Here is a 17,720-nt window from a genome sequence, read left to right on the forward strand (position 1 = left end):
GAAGAAGCAGTTCTTGCCACTGGAATTTCTCCAGGTATACCATCTTTATGTAGTGGGTGATCAGTAAGGAATAAATTCCTTTTAAAAGATAGACTCCAAGCAACTGACTCTCCTAATAACAATTCACTTTCAGTTCCTAATTTTCACTTAATGCCTTTTCAAAGGCGGTTACTTTACAAAGCAAGTTAGGCTTGTATTTTTAAGTTTTCTGGCAGATTGCAGCTAATCCTTTCTACCAGGATCTAAAGTTTAATAAGAGGTTTAGACAGAAGAGATAGGAGATATTTCCAAGCTGCATATGGAGAAGATGACCCAAATTTTGAAATCTTTATCATCCCATCTTATTTATTAAACTCCCACCCGTGTTCTGCTCTATATTAGAAAAAGTAAGACAAGTTAATCTTGTGAAGCTTTGGCAGCTCATGAAGAGCCACTGTTTTAAGTGCACACTTCATAAGGTTTAGCTTATCAACACACCAAGCAGGGCTCACTTAGGCAAGTCTGGAGAGTTGAGAAAACAGACAGTAAAAGAAAGCCTGGGCAATATGGTGAAAGCCTGTCTCCACTAAAAGTACAAAAAAAAAAAAAAAAAAGCTGGGTGTGATGGTGCATGCCTGTGGTCCCAGCTACTCCAGAGGCTTAGGCAGGAGGACTGCTTGAGCCTGGGGAGTCAGAGGTTGCAGTGAGGCATGATTGTGCCACTGCACTCCAACCTGGGTGACAGACCAAGAACCCCCCTCCAAAAAAATGAAAACAGTTGGTAAAAGTAGAAAAACTGTCTTGTAAATGCAAGTAGAAACATGTGTCTTATATGCTAGGAACATTAATCTAGGTCGGTTACAAATGCCTACAAAGCGAGACTGTTTGTTGCGGCTTGAACAGCATACCACATCACTGTTCAGAGACATGAGTAGACAGGATTTGGGAGCCTGAGGTTCCAGTTCTGGGGCTTCTTTTAGCCTTATGCCCAGACTGTGCCTCAATTATCTGGCTCTAGAATGAAGAAACAGCCGACTCACACTGAGAACACTGACAGATACTTAGCTACTGTTTTGTTTTGTTTTGAAACAGAGTCTCACTCTGTCACCCAGGCTGGAGTGCAGTAGTCTAATCTTGGCTCACTGCAACCTCCGCCTCCCAGGTTCAAGCTATTCTCCTGCCTCAGCCTCCTGAGTAGCTGGGATCACAGGCACGTGCCACCACGCCTGCCTAATTTTTTATTTTTAGTAGAGGCAGGGTTTCACCATGTTGGTAAGGCTGGTCTTGAACTCCTGACCTCATGACCCACCTGTCTCGGCCTCCCAAAGTGCTAGGATTACAGATGTGAGCCACCAAGCCCTGCCTTAACTACTGTTTAATAAGGCTCTTTGCTTGACAAAGGGAAGTGAGATGTGTTCCTGCTAAGTCAGTCAACTGTAGATTTGGAATGCTTTGTATTCAAGGGTGAAGTCTCTTCTGTCATTACGGCTGCTGCACTTCTACCTTTCCCTGGAGCAGTTGAGCAGCTCTTATGTATTCAAGGCAGGAAGCTCTCCAGAAAAGCTAGTCCTGAAAGTAGTTGGAAGGCAATATTCACAGCAGCTGGGGGATAAGTCCATAAGCCTGGTAATTATATAAGTTATATGTAATTGTAGATTATCAGTTATGCCAACAATACTGTATTAAGTATCTAGAAGAGAATTATATAATGGTTTTGAGTACAATACTTAAAAAGTATTTTTGAGCAGACAGCATGCACACACATTGGAAACAATCCAAGAATAGAAGACAACATTTAATTAAACAACAAAATGTGTGTTATAATTATAAATCCTAGGAGAGATCAGAAAGATCTCTAAAGATCAGAAAGATCTCTAAAGAACCATGTTAAAAAAATGATTCTAGAATTTCAAGAGAGGAATGTGCTTTAGGTTTCACATTGTTCTTCTTCTTTTTTTTTTTGAGATGAAGTCTTGCTCTGTGGTCCAGGCTGGAGTGCAGTGGCATGATCTTGGTGCGCTGCAACCATTGCCTCCTGGGTTCAAGCAATTCTCCTGCCTCAGCCTCCTGAGTAGCTGGGATTATAGGCACCCATCACCAAACCCGGCTGATTTTTGTATTTTTAGTAGAGATGGGGTTTCACTATGTTGGCCAGGCTGGTCTTGAACTCCTGACCTCAGGCAACCCGCCCACCTTAGCCTCCCACAGTGCTGGGATTACCAGCTAAGCCGTTATGCCTGGCCAAGAGATCATTCTTGAATAGAGGAAAAGAAAGGTATTGTCAGGAAACAATGTAAGGTTGAGAGATGATCATTACCTTAAGTGGTAAAAGATGCTGTTGGTGGAAACTACGCTGGCTAGAAATGGTGGTCATCATATTGAAGGAAGATCAAGTCAGATTCAGAGGATTTTGAGTATCATCTTCCTCCCAATAATTCTAGATATCCCTTGCAATTATAGAACTTTTAAAATTGCTTTGCTATTTTCATTTTTTATTTGGGGATTTAAAAAAAAAGATTCCTGGAAATTTTTGTTAGTGTCCTAAAAGATCATAGTTTTCTAAATCAGTAATTGCATAACTGTTCAACTATTTTTTGTAACTATTCAAACTATTTTAACTTTTTGCCTAGAGTATTTAAAAAAGATCTGTCCAATTTAATCTAATCTATCTATCCATTCATCCATCCCTCTGTTGCCCAGGCTGGAGTGCATGTGGTGACACCTTCATGGCTCACTGCAGACTGGACCTGCCATACTCAAGTGACCCTTCCACCCCTACCTCCTGAACAGCTGGAACTACAGATGTGCACCACCACACCCGGCCTAGATTATTTTAAATCTTACTAGTTTAGGCAAAACTTTGAATGTATTTTCAAATTTCTGAGTTACTATAATAAGTGAAATTATGCTTTTTTTTTTTTAAGGTCATACATCTATGCGATAAAACTATACTGGAGTCAGACATTCTTTGACTCAAATCTTACAGATGTCACTGTTAAGGATATTTTCACGCAACTGACAGGATTTATGTGAAGTTTAGACATACACACATAAAACACCTGATATGGGGCATATTTAGTTAAGTTGTCCTCAAATAATAGAGGACAACCAGTACAGTACCAATGGTAGGTACTCAAATGAGAGTTGTTAGTATCATTGCCACCTGCTACATTATAAATAAAAAGCAATATAGTTATCTAGCCTCTGGAGTTGGACTGCCTGGGTTAGAATCTGGGCTGTGGCACTTATTGGGGTGACTTGGGGTGTGTTGCTTATTCTCTTTTTGCCAGAGAATGGAGAAAGTAGTAACATTTATCTCAGAGCTGTTTTGAGGATGAAATGAGTTGATGGGTATGATGCCTGGCACTTAACAAATACTTTATATATGTTAGCTGTTATTTTCCTGAAATTTGGGGGCCAAAGCTAAATGCATAGAAAATTGCTTAGAGCAACTAACATCTTGTCATGATCCCTCCAAAGCTGATTTGGGAATAAATTGCCTATTACTAAATTATTGTTAGGAAAATGCTGACTTTTAAATATGTATCTACTCTTGCCTATCCTTTAGCTACTTTATCCGTATAGCTGGGGGAAAGTCAACAATGGCCTCTGCAAGGAAGGTAACTGAGAAGCGGCATAACCCAGTGGAAAGCATTTGTAGAAAGATCAGAGCTATCCACAAGAGAGAAGCCATTTCGAATCCAATTCAGCAGATTATCAAATACCAGTCTAGCAGTTTTGATAGCCCACAGACCAACACCAAGAGAGATTTTGAAGCGATACTGAGGAAAATGACTGCTGCTTGTGTTCTTACGCCTGACTCTCGTTGCTCAAGTTCTGAGGAAGTCCATGCCTTCATTTCATCTCCTCAAATAATATCTCCAAGAACCCCATCCACTTCTCACCTCAGCTCTTCTGAGACTGCAACATACTCTTTTATTCTCACAAGTTCCGAAAACGCCTCAAAGCCGAAGTCACAGAGCAACAAAAATTGCACATCTTTGATGTCCCAGATCAGAAAAGGGGAGTTTTTCTTTAACAAGGATTTGAATAACTATTGTTGTGAAAATAATTTCAGTACCTTAACACTTGACTTTAATTACACCTTTGGTCAAAGCTCAGAGTGTTTTGATCCTCAGGATTCAGTGGTAAAAAAGTTATCTCTGAATGAAGATGGTAAATATTCATCTTTTATTGTTTGTCCTTCCAATAGAGCAATAAGCATGTCTACTTTTAGAATACCTGAACTAAAAAAAAAAAAAACACATTATTAAAGTTTGGATGGAATCATCCATCTTTCCCTTTCTGTTTTATCTTTGTTTTCAGAACAAAATAGAATGTCATAATGGGAATCTTAGATATAGGGAAGAATTTCCCTATATGTAAGGAAGGCTCTTTATTATGATAGGTTTTCTTGGTTAAAATTAAACCAAAAAAGGAAAATTAATATTGTAGCACAGAAAGCCTCAGGATTTACAAACTTTTTCTTCTGATAGAATGGAAACAAGGAGCTGATGATGGTAAAGAAGATGTAAGACACAGCATCAACAGGGCCTGTGAAGAGGAGGCACTCACAAGTCTTTTTAATGCATGTGACAGAAAACAGAAAGGTAAGCTGGAAATTATCTGTTCACCTGTTTGGTAGGACTCACCAAGTCATCTGAACTTTCTATTGTGAGAGAAAGGAAAGTGATTTGTCTGTGGGGCTCACTGTCTGTGTCTACACATGTGATGGATCCCACGTAATCTGGGAATAAGATTTGCTCTGTAAGGCTTGGTTATTTTCTTATAATTTCTCTATGCCCGTTTTGCATCAGCTTATTTTAACAGTGACTTAAATGGTTCGTTTTCAGCTTATCAGCTGACTTACCATCTTTACTTATTGAAACTACTTACATGTCATAGGTGATGCCCCACAGGAAATATTCTTTTCAAATATGTAAAACTATACAAGTTTAACTCAAAATTTTTAGGTAATTTTGGACTTTCACTTCTGTTTTTCTTTAACTTTTGTTTTTGAGATGTGTTCTTTTTAAAATTTCCGGACCTAAAACTGCAAAAACCCTAGGAAATACCATACTGGACATTGGCCTTGGCAAATTATTTATTTATTTATTTTTTGTTGCATTTTAGGTTTGGGGGTACATGTGAAGAACATGCAAGATTGTTGCATAGGTACACACACGGCAGTGTGATGTGCTGCCTTCCTCCCCTTCACCTAATCTGGCATTTCTCCCCATGCTCTCTCTCCCCAACTCCCCACCCCCTGCTGCCCCTCCCCCATTTCCCCCCCATAGACCCCAGTGTGTGATGCTCCCCTCCCTGTGTCCATGTGTTCTCATTATTCAACATCTGCCTATGAGTGAGAACATGCAGTGTTTGATTTTCTGTTCTTGTGTCAGTTTGCTGAGAATGATGGTTTCCAGGTTCATCCATGTCCCTACAAAGGACACGAACTCATCGTTTTTTATGGCTGCATAGTATTCCATGGTGTATATGTGCCACATTTTCCCTGTTCAGTCTATCATCGGGTTGGGCATTTGAGTTGGTTCCAAGTCTTTGCTATTGTAAACAGTGCTGCAATGAACATTTGTGTGCATGTGTCCTTATAATAGAACGATTTATAATCCTTTGGATATATACCCAGTAACAGGATTGCTGGGTTAAATGGAATTTCTATTTCTAGGTCCTTGAGGAATCACCACACTGTCTTCTACAATGGTTGAACTAATTTACACTCCCACCAACAGTGTAAAAGTGTTCCTATTTCTCCACGTCCTCTCCAGTATCTGTTGTCTCCAGATTTTTTAGTGATCACCATTCTAACTGGTGTGAGGTGGTATCTCAATGTAGTTTTGATTTGCATTTCTCTAATGACCAGTGATGATGAGCATTTTTTCATATGTTTGTTGGCCTCATATATGTCTTCTTTTGTAAAGTGTCTGATCATATCCTTCACTCACTTTAAAATAGGCTTGTTTTTTCTTGTAAATCTGTTTTAGTTCTTTGTAGATTTTGGATATTAGCCCTTTGTCAGATGAGTAGATTGCAAACATTTTTTCCCATTCTATTGGTTGCCGATTCACTCTAATGTGTATCTGTAGGAATATAGCCTGTTTCTCTGTCTCCTATATTTAGAAATATAATCAGATAAAAGTTTGAGGGTTTTGTTTTTTGATTTTGGTTGGGCAAGAATTCTATTAGGTTGGTGCAAATGTGATTGCAGTGCAAAAACTGCAATTGCCTAGATTTGTATTTTCACTAGATGTTGAAAATGGTGATATTCTATCATTCCTTCCTAATGTATCCTGAAATACATCTATAACGAGAAACTCTACTCTGCTTTATCAACTATTTTGCTATCCCGAGTCTTGTGTTCTAAAGGAGAGGCAGGATACAAGCTTGATTGATTCTCTTTATCTACCAGTTTTCAAAATGATAAATTGGGACTGGGTGGGGTGTCTCATACCTGTAATCCCAGCACTTTGGGAGTTGGAGGTTCCACTTGAGGCCAGCAGTTCGAGACCACCCTGGGAAACATGATGAAACCATGTCTCTACTAAAACTAGAAAAATTTAGGCTGGGTGTGGTGCTCCAAGCCTGTAATCCCAGCATTTTGGGAGGCTGAGGTAGGTGGATCACTTGAAGCCAGGAATTTGAGACCAGCCTAGCCAACATGGCAAAACCCTGTCTCTACTAAAAATACAAAAAATTAGCCAGGCATGATGGCAAACACTTGTAATCCCAGCTACTAGGGAGGCTAAGGCACAAAGAGCATTTGATCCTAAGAGGGTGAGGCTGCAGTGAGCCAAGATGGTACCACTGCATTCCAGCCTGGGAGACAAAGCGAGACTCCATCACAAAATTAAAGAAAACTTAGCCAGGCAACAGAATTGCTAACGATGGTTGAAGATGTTTTCTTGGTCATCCTTTTTTTAAAAAATGATAAACTAATATATTCTCGAGTATGTGTGAGAATATTTTCAAATTTGTTTTATAATCTGCTTTTCCTCATTTAATAATTTGAGTACCTGTCTATATCAAAAAATGTTCTTCATATCCTATGCCATTTTTTGATGTAACATGTTTAACCAATCCATCTCAATTGGATATTATTTTTTTCTGTTATAACAATTATAATATACCAGGCATGAGAGCTCATGCCTATACTCCCAGCAATTTTGGAGGCCAAGGCAGGGAGATCACCTGAGGCTAGGAGCTCAAGATCAGCCTGGACAACATAGCAAGACCCTGTCTGTAAAAAACAATATTTTAAAAATTAGCTAGTCATGGTGGCACATGCCTGTAATCCCAGCTACTCAGGAGGCTGAGGTGGGAGGATGCCTTGAGCCTAGAAGACTGTGGCTGCAATGAACTTTGATCATGCCACTGCATTTTAGCCTGGGCAACACAGTGAGACTCTGTCTCAAAAAATCACAAAACTGTAATAAATATTTTACATATAAAAACACTGTATTGAACACTTGTAGCAGAATATTTGCATGGACCCTTATTTATTTCTTTAGGATGAGTGGGCATTATTTGTTCCCAGAGAGCTTCTCTGCTTGGACAGGATTTAAGAAATTAATTCTCTGAAGAAAATAAGAAAGCTTCACTGAAGGGAAATGGGATGTGTATTAGCCAGGGCTTTCTGGTGGGAAGATATATTTGTATCTATCTATTTAGCTAGCTAAAGGGACTTATTATAAGGAATTGGGTCATGTGATCATGGAGACGGGCAAATTCCAAGATCTGCAGGGTGTCAGCAAACCAGGGATTCAGGACATCTAACAGTTTAGTCCCATTCCAAGTCCACAGGCCTAAGAACTAGGAGAGCTGCTGGTGTAGTTTCCATCCAAAAGCCAGTAGGCTTGAGGGAAGGAAGAGCCAACATTTCAGTTCAAGTATGGAAACAGAAAAAATAATCCATGTTCCAGTTTGAAGGTAGGCAGGCAAGAGAAGTTCTGTTACCTGGGAGAAGGTCAGCCTTTTTGTTCCATTCAGGCCTTCAGCTGACTGGATGAGGCCCACCAACATTAGCTGGACAATTCTGCTTTACTCAGACTGTAGATTTAAATGTTAATGTCATCCAAAAATAACCTCACAGACACATCCAAAATAATATTTGGTATAACCAAATATCTAGGTACCCCGTGGCTCAGGTTGACACATAACCGTCACAGGATGTCTTCCTGGTTTTTTGTTTTTGTTTTTGAGATGGAGTCTGTTCTGTCGCCTAGGCTGGAGTGCAGTGGCACCATCTCAGCTTACTGCATCCTCTGCCTCCCATGTTCAAGCAATGCTCCTGCCTCAGCCTCCCAAGTAGCTGGGATTACCTGCCTCAGCCTCCCAAGTAGCTGGGATTACAGGTATATGCCAACATGCCTGGCAAATTTTTGTGTTTTTAGTAGAGATGGGATTTCTCCATGTTGGTCAGGCTGGTCTCAAACTCCTGACCTCATGATCCACCTGCCTCAGCCTCCCAAAGTGCTGGGATTACAGGCGTGAGCTACCAAGTCCGGCCATCTTTCTAGTTTTTATATGATAGAGGGCTTAGAGTTTTAGTGGAGGAAAATGTGATAAATGGATTCTTGCTGGCTTTCCAGCTTGCTTCCCAGTTCTTCTACAAATAAAAAAATGCAATTCTCTGTTGGGCATAGTGGCTCACACCTGTAAATCTCAGCACTTTGGGAGGCCTAGGCAGGTGGGTCCCTTAAGTCCAGGAGTTCAAGACCAGCCTGGGCAACATGGCAAAATCCCATCTATACAGAAAATACAAACATTAGCTGGGTGTGGTTGCACATGCCTATAATCCCAGCTACGAGGGAGGCTGAAGTGGGAGGATCACTTGAGCCCAAGAGATTGAGGCTGCAGTGAGCCATGAGCATTCCAGCTGAGCAACAGAGCAAGACTCTGCCTCAAAAAAAAAAAAAAAAAAATACAATTCACTCTCTAAATAATAAATAGTATTAGCCATTTTATTTCTTTCTAATACTATCAAATCTAATGACTTGTTATTAATAACTTTGAAGTTATTCAGTCTCCTTTATGAGTATCTCCTCCTTCTAATTGAGACTTTTTTTTTTTTTTTTTCTGATGTCATGGTCTATCAATATTTCCTTCAGGGAAGAACCTTCACTCTGGCATCTGCTCTGTCAAACTCCTACTTAATTTTTCCCTCTCCCTTGCAAGTAGCCAGCACAAGGCAGGTCCTAAATGGGAGCAAAAGAAAAGCCTTATGTTTAAAAGAGATTGGCGTGTGAATTACTTAGTTTGGATGATTGATTTTATTCTCTGAATGTGGTATTAGAGATGACTGTCTAAGAATGCCTCCTCCATCCCCCAAAAGTAGAAATTTTTACTTGAGATTGAAATTTTAACTAAGGCAGAGAAAAAACTTCCTTCATTTAATGCTTTTTTTTTTTTTTTTTTTTTTTGAGACGGAGTTTCGCTCTTGTTACCCAGGCTGGAGTGCAAAGGTGCGATCTCGGCTCACCGCAACCTCCGCCTCCTGGGTTCAGGCAATTCTCCTGTCTCAGCCTTCTGAGTAGCTGGGATTACAGGCACGTGCTACCATGCCCAGCTAATTTTTATTTTTAGTAGAGACAGGGTTTCACCATGTTGACCAGGATGGTCTCGATCTCTTGACCTCTTGATCCACCCGCCTCGGCCTCCCAAAGTGCTGGGATTACAGGCTTGAGCCACTGCGCCCGGCCAATGCTTTTTAAGGAAAAACTGAAAGGAAAAAAAAATGTAACGTCATTTTGGTTACCTCCCACGAGAAATTATTGATTACATATATCATCAGTATTTAAATGTCACAGTTCTGTGTGATAGGTATCATCACCCCATCTCAGATAAAGGAATGGGTTCACAGAGGTTAAGTAATATTCCCAAAGCTGTATAGCTGGTAATCTTCAGAGCCAAGATTTGACACTAGGTACGTTAGAGTCTAGCCCAAGGCCAGTGTTCTTTATACCATGCCAGCTCCACAGAACTGCCAGGGTTATATAGCATGTTTCTAGGATCCATGAGACGTAAAAGAGAAAAGTACTTCACTTGTTAGAATTGTAACTTTCTCTGTCTTTCGAAACTGATCTGCCCTTCTTTTTCCAAAGGCTCAGTAGGAGCGGCCAAAATAATCAGTTTACTGAGACAAACAACTAGCCAAAATGCTGAAGACAGTAGCCTTGAGCAGTTGTGGAACATGCTTGATCCTGAGAAGAGAGACCCACATGTGGACCTGGAAACTTTCCAGGCCATGATGAAAGAATGGATGGCTTACTGTGGAAACAAATGGTAATCAGAGTCCTAGTGGGAGGCGGCTTAAGATTCTATATTTTAACAATTGATTATAATTATGCTAATCACTGTTTTCTGTGTTGATGGAAATACTGTCGACCAGTGCTTTAGCATGCATTAGAATCACCTGAATGATGTTAAACCTGCTTGCTCAGGCCCCACCACCATGATTCAGTAGATCTGGGGTGAATCCTGATAATTTACCTTCTAACAAGTTTCCGGTGATATTGATGCTGAGCGCAGACTGCTCATGCTTTGGAATCACTGCTGTCATTCATTTCTTGTGATTAGTGAGGAGCACATGTTACGTTCTCACAGAGAACTGAGCTGACATACGAGTCAGGTGAATTAGTGATACTCTCAAATCTCCAAATGTATTTAAATTTAATAATAGACTCCCTTTTAAGTCCAGAGGGGCGAGTAAGTGAATGTAATTAGGAATCCCAGAATATAGGGAGTCTAAAGGGAAAAAGAATAGTAGAAAAGAAAAAGGAGGAGAATGGCACCCACAGTCTTCTCAGGTGCCCTTGGCAGATGTTGGAGATGTGTGTCTTCTTCCACAGTAAGCCTAATTCCACTTTTTTTTTTTTTTGAGATGGAGTCTCACTCTGTTGCTGAGGCTGGAGTGCAGTGGTGCAATCTCAGCTCACTGCAACCACCACCTCTCATGTTCAAGCGATTCTCCCACCACAGCCTCCAGAGTAGCTGGAATCACAGGTGTGTGCCACCATGCCTAGCTAATTTTTGTATTTGTATTAAGATGGGATTTCATCATGTTGGCCAGGCTTGTCTAGAACTCCTGACCTCAGCTGATCTGCCCACCTCAGCCTCCCAAAGTGCTGGGATTACAGGTGTGAGCCACCCACTACACCTGGCCAGGAAGCCTAATTCCTATGCCTCCTATTCAGCCACCAGTCTTCAGCTATCTGCTGATGCATGCTAGGATTTGCATAAAGAAAATATTGACTGGGCATGGTGGCTCACACCTGTAATCCCAGCATTTTGGGATGCCAAGTCGGGCCAGTCAGCTGAGGTTGGAGACCAGCTGGGCCGACATGGTGAAACCCCATCTCTACTAAAAATGCAAAAATTAGCTGGGTGTGTTGGTGCACACCTGTGATCCCAGTCACTTGGGAGGCTGAGGCGGGAGAATTGCTTGAACGCAGGAGGTGGAGGTTGAAGTGAGCCTAGATGGTGCCACAGCACTCTTGCCTGGGCAACAGTGTGAGACTCAAAAAAAGAGAAAATGTCAAGAGCAAGAAATGGAAAAACTTACCAGATTTCTGGTAGGATTATGATATATAGATGACTTAAAAAAATGTAAGTGAAATGTTACAGGTTAATCATGAAGGCAAGATAAATATATAGAAATAAGTAATGTTAGTGTAATCAGCAACTGTAAATATAGATAACATACCATTTTACCCATTAGTTTAACAAAGATTTTAAAAAATGACTCTATCCCATGTTGTGGGCTGGGGAAAGGGTGAAGAAATAAGCCCTCCCATCTGCTATTGGTAGTAATGCAAGTTGGCATAGGTTTTTTAAAGAGCAATTTAGAAATGTGTATCAGGCCCTTCAAAATATGCAGTCTTAGCCAGGTGTAGTAGCTCATGCCTATAATCCCAGCACTTTGGAAGGCCAAGGTGGGAGGATCACCTGAGGCCAGGAGTTTGAGACCAGTCTGGGCAACTCAGCAAGATCCTGTCTCTACAAAAAATTTAAAAATTAGCCAGTTATGGTGGTATGTGCCTATAGTCCTGGCTACTTGGGAGGCTGAGGTGAGAGGATTACTTGAGCCCGGGAGTTTGAGGCTGCAGTGGATTGTGGTAGAAGCACTACACTTCAGCCTGGGCAAGAGAGTGAGGCCCTGTCTCGCCCCCCAATAAAAGCAGCCTCTTTGAGAAGTAATGTAACTTTAATCAAGATAATTAACTATAAACACCAATATAGAAGGTTGACGGTAGTTTATGACAAGTGATAAATATAAGCAATTTAGATATTTAAAAAGAGACAGTTGGACAAATAAATTATATTACTTTCATACACTGGAATCCTAGTCATTCAAGGTAATATTAGATAAGAGAAATTCATATGTAATTATTTGAAATAAATAGGTCACAAATCTCTACATGTAGTATAATCCCATTTTTGGAAGAAAAAATATACGTAAGAAAAAGTTGGAAATAATTTATGCCAAAGTGATTATTTTTACATAATGGTTAATTTTTTTGTTTTCTTATGAATTTAATATTTCCAAAACATGCAAGTTTGATTGTATAATAAAAATATTAATAATTATAAAACAGCATGAAGACAAAAGAAAAACATTTATAATAAATATAAAGGAAAAAATATGGGAGGTGGAAATATAGAAGAGCAGAAACTCAGAAACGGGAATGGGTATGAACACAGCAATAGGACGCTGTGTGAGTTTTTTTTGTTCTCCCAACTTGTGACAGACATTTCACAATGACAGACAATGAGATGTAAACATCTATTTGTGGGATCTTGTGTCTGCTCCAGAGAGAAGCTTGAGAATTTGGTGCTTAGGTTAAGTAACCAAACTTAAATTATAATATAAAAACTCTGAAAGGAAATGGTTGAAATGTCAATGTTTTTATTTTGCAGTTCAAGCTAGAGTGTGTGTGCTGCACAGCCTGTACACAGGGTTTCCCAGATTTCAGGAGTAAAATGCCCAAAGTAAAATTAGTCCAGGTACTATTTGGTTCTCCATGAGAAAGGGAATATATATCCTTGTCAATGTATCCCAAAGTATTCGTTGTTCCCGTATTTCCTTCACAATCCTTTAAGGCCCATGATCTTACAATCTCCACTGACCACTCCAGCCTATGTCTACTTCCTAATCCAACAAGACACCACATCTGCTAATCACGTGCTGCCTGTGTGTTTTCTTTTTCATATCAGGTAAAAGTTTGTGGATGGCAGAGGTAATGCCTAATGTACCACCTACATCAGAAACAGTTTCACTAGTAACACAAATTCTTTTTTAGCACTCTAAGTACCTAGCATAGTATTGGGCTCCAAATAGTTGTTGAATGAAAAAAAAAAAAAAATATATATATATATATATATATATATATGTATGTATATTTTAACTCAGAAAAATATACCTAAAAAGGAAAGTACAGAGCATAAATCTAAGAAACAAAACAAACAAAAAAACAAAAAAAAACAAAAACAAAACTGTGGTCTGGCAAAGAGTCCTAGCTCACTAGTTTTGCTTTTTTTGGCTACAGGAATGGAGTGAATCATAGATTAAGCGGCACCATTGATGATTCTGCTTTTGAACAGGACGGCATAATATCAGATGGAACAAGTATGTATGTGTTTCTTCAGGATTGTTCTGCCATTTCCTTATGTATTGGAGAAAATGATTTTTTTTTTTTTCATAAAACTCTTGTATGTATTTCAGTGAAGATGAGCACAGATGTAACAAATTCTACGTCGGGGAGTTTCGAGGCTTTTGGTGGAGATACATCTAAAGGAGTCTTGTAAGCCTTGTTTACCCTGTGATACTTTTGCATGTGTTTCAACTTTATTTTTCTTGTTTATTTCATAAATCTATATATTTCAGTTATGATAAAGTCACTTTGCTTTTTTATTGCAGTAGGACTAACATAATTGATTTTAAATTCTTAATCTGATTCTAATACTGCCTGTATTAGAAACAGTTTCACTAGGAACAGAAATTCTCACATGACTAGCAAATCCAAAATCACTTGCTTTCTCATGAAACCCTTCTCCTTCATTAACTTCATGTGTTTTCTGTAGGAAAAAAGTTCCTCTTGAAGTCCGGTTATGATATTGACCTTAAGCTCTTTTGGAGATTATTTTAAAGCACTTCTTTAGTAGAATCTTTTAGGCAAAAATGAGAAAAGCTGTTTTCCATGACGTGTAAGTTTTAGATATTAAGGAGAGTGATTCTGTCTCTCCCTTATTTTATCTTTGCCACTTCAGGTTTATCTGTGAAAAGTGGAGTGAGCTGGGCATGGTGGCTCATGCCTATAATCCCAGCCCTTTGTGAGGCTGCGGCAGGTGGATCACTTGCAGCTGGTCCAGAGTTGAGACCAGCCTGGCCTACATGATGAAACCCCATCTCTACTAAAAATACGAAAATTAGCTGGGCATGGTGGCACAGGCCTGCAGTCTCAGCTACTCAGGAGGCTGAGGCATGAGAATGGCTTGAACCTGGAAGGTGGATATTGCAGTGAGACGAGATGGTGACATTGTACTGCAGCCTGGTGACAGAGTGAGATTCCATCTCAAAAAAAAAAAAAAAAGTGAAGTGAGAACTGTGTTCTCAATCTGAGCGAGGCCCTGGGATGAGATAGCAAAAAAGCAAAGGAGGCCTGGGACTCCATGAAACACATAGTCCAGACTCTTAAATTAGGATTTATGAACTGATGTCATGGCAAATGATGCTCATAAACATTGGCAAGCTATACATAACATTAAGAAAGATGAATACTGAATTGTGAGCCACAGACTACAATGATAAGACTCTAGGATTTGTTTCCAGTGTAAACCTACTGAGATCCCTTCACTGAAAGAATATAGGCTGGGCATGATGGCTCATGCCTGTAATCCCAGCACTTTGGGAGGCTGAAGCAGGTAGATCATTTGAGGTCAGGAGTTCAAGACCAGCCTGGCCAACATGGTGGAACCCCATCTCTACTAAAAATACAAAAATTAGCCAGGTGTGGTGACACATGCCTGTAGTCCCAGCTACTCTGGAGGCTGAGGCAGGAGAGTTGCCTGAATCTGGAAGGCAGAGGATTGTGCCACTGCTCTCCAGCCTGGGCAACAGAGCGAGACTGTCTCAAAAAAAAAAAAATTATGTCCATTTATTTCAGGATCTCTCATGTTCCAGGCAGAAATAGAAACTCTTCAGTTTAGAAGACAAATGTTGAGAGTGAAGTGGAAAAGAATCAACAAAAACTGTAGAAGTTGATTTTACAACTGGCAAATGATGGCTACTTGGAAATTTTGGAAAACATCTTTGGTGTTATTGTAATAAACATTTGAATAGCTATTTATTAGATAAATATGTTTATGATGACAGATGAGGGTAAAGTAAAAATAAAATACTCACCAGAATATTTCAGTCTGGTTTGTTTAACCTTATACCTTATTTTTATTAGAAGGAATTAGTGATGTGAAGGTTATTCTCATGTATTCTTTCACTTGCAGAGAAGTGTCTGATTTGATTGCCTATGTAGCAGACCTCCATTTCAACAAGCAAAAACTGGAAGAGGAAAATAGTAAGTTTAAATTGGCTTTAGAAACTTTGGAAGAAACGAACAGCCAGTTATCAGAGGACTGTACCAAACTGCGCCATCAGGTAAAAAGGTGAGCCACAGTGGGGTCCAGTGTGCTGGGAACATTCAGTTCTTTATTCTCTTTTTAAAAAACCTCTTTAAAATTGAGATTCATATAGCATAAAATTTGTTCTCTTAAAGTATACAATACAGTGTTTTTAGAGTATATTCTCTGGTTGGGCATGGTGGCTCATGCTTATAATCTCAGCACTTTGGGAGACTGAGGCAAGTGGATCACTTGAGGTCAGGAGTTGACCAGCCTGGCCAACATGGTGAAACTCTATCTCTACTAAAAATACAAAAATTAGCTGAGCATGGTGGCACGAGCCTGTAATTCCAGCTACTCTGGAGGCTGAGGCAAGAGAATCTCTTAAACCCAGGAGGCGGTGGTTGCAGTGAGCCAAGATCATGCCACTGCACTTCAGACAGCAAGACTCTGTCTCAGAAAACAAAAACAAAAAACCATAGTGAATATTCTCAAGGTTATGCAATCATCACCATTACCAATTCCAGGTTATTTTCATCACTCTGAAAAGAAACTCCATACTTCTCAGCAGTCACTCTCTATTTCCTCTCTCCTTAGCCTCTGGCAACCTCTATTCTACTTTCTGTCTCTACAGATTAGCCTACTCTAGACATTACATATAAAGGGAATCATGCAAAATGTGACCCTTTTTGTATGGCTTATTTCACTATGTTTTTAAGGTTTATCTATGTTGTAGCATGTATTGCTACCTCATTTCTTTTCATGGCTGAATAATATTCCATTGTATAGCTATATCAGATTTTGTTCTTCAGATGATGGACATTTGGGGTGTTTCTATTTTTTGGCTATTAGAAATAATGCTGCTATGAACATTTGTGCATGAGTTTTTGAGTGGATTTGTTTCTCTCTTTCTTCCTTTCTTCTTTCCTTTCTTTTCCTTCTTTTTTTGAGACAGGGCCTCGCTTTGTCATCCAGGCTGGAGTGCAGCAGCATGATCACTGCTCACTGCATGCATCCTCTGTCTCCTGGGCTCCAGTAATCTTCTGGCCTCACGGTCCCAAGTAGCTGGGACTACTGGAGCACGCCACCATGCCTGGCTAATTTTTGTGTATTTCTAGGGACAAGATCTCGCCGTGTTTCTTAGGTTGGTATTGAACTCCTGGTCTCAAGTAATCCGCTCATATCAGCCTCCCAAAGTGCTGGGATTACAGGAGTGAGCCCCCATGCCCAGCCATATGTTTCACTAAAGCATTCTCATCCTCAAAATCTTTGACCTTGTTCAGTCCAGTCTCTAAACTCATCTTTAAAAGAAGTGTTTACCTCAAGTCATTTCACAGTTGGCTTATTATTTAACTGAAATACAAAAATTTCACAGTTGGCTTATTATTTCACAGTTGGCTCATTTCACAGTTGGCTTATTATTTAACTGAAATACAAAAATTCAAAGTTTATTTAACAAAACTGCTTTGGATGAATATATTGGTCAGGATTTTTGGTTGCAAGCACTGGAATCTAACTCTGGTTAAATGGGCAGTCATATCAGAAAGGAATTAAGTAACTCACATAATAGACAAAAGGGCTGAAGAATCCAGATGGGCAGTCAGAATGCCACTGTCAACAAAATTAAGCCATGTGTCTTTCTCTTTTCTCCTTCCCCTAATCCTTTCTGAAGTCTCTGTTTCCTTTGGGTTCCCACACCTATTTTTGATATTGTACAGTTGTCCCATCATAGTGTAATTTGGCTTCTGTATTAACTGTTGAGGCAGAAGAGTTCCCTTGAACCCCTCCTGGGACTTGCCACGGGGGTGTCTTGTTTCTTCAACTGCCATGCTCAAACCCCTGGCAGGAGGGAGAGCATGCAGGTAAGCAGGTGTAGGAGCTGGATGAGTGCCTTTGGATGCCAGCAAGAGCAAACCCTGTACCAGCCTGTGTCAGCATCTAGGGTTGCCCACAACCTCTGGAGCCCCAGAGGGCATGTGTTACAAGCAATACTCTTTTAGCATTTGCCATCTGTGGATGGCTAAGTGTTAAACCAGCTCAGTGGAGGGTCAGGGTGACAGCCTTTTATACCCTGCCCTCTTGGTACCCGGGTTCTTGTCCAGACTCCAGGA

At 40.0% G+C, this 17,720-nt stretch overlaps 1 protein-coding gene across 1 annotated transcript in view; it reads left to right on the top strand.

Annotated features, from left to right (window-relative positions):
* The window catches only part of IRAG2 (inositol 1,4,5-triphosphate receptor associated 2), a 107,725-nt gene that overhangs the window by 3,379 nt on the left and 86,626 nt on the right, over positions 1 to 17,720 (top strand). The window contains exons 2-7 of the mRNA XM_074402929.1: positions 3,548 to 4,155; positions 4,476 to 4,589; positions 10,098 to 10,278; positions 13,542 to 13,621; positions 13,718 to 13,796; positions 15,496 to 15,654. Coding sequence (XP_074259030.1) covers positions 3,582 to 4,155; positions 4,476 to 4,589; positions 10,098 to 10,278; positions 13,542 to 13,621; positions 13,718 to 13,796; positions 15,496 to 15,654 — 1,187 coding nt within the window. The 5' untranslated portion in view covers positions 3,548 to 3,581. The remainder of the gene's footprint in view (positions 1 to 3,547; positions 4,156 to 4,475; positions 4,590 to 10,097; positions 10,279 to 13,541; positions 13,622 to 13,717; positions 13,797 to 15,495; positions 15,655 to 17,720) is intronic.

The sequence above is a fragment of the Saimiri boliviensis genome, chromosome 7 (genome assembly GCF_048565385.1).
Source record: "Saimiri boliviensis isolate mSaiBol1 chromosome 7, mSaiBol1.pri, whole genome shotgun sequence".
In the NCBI taxonomy this organism is placed as follows: domain Eukaryota; kingdom Metazoa; phylum Chordata; class Mammalia; order Primates; family Cebidae; genus Saimiri; species Saimiri boliviensis.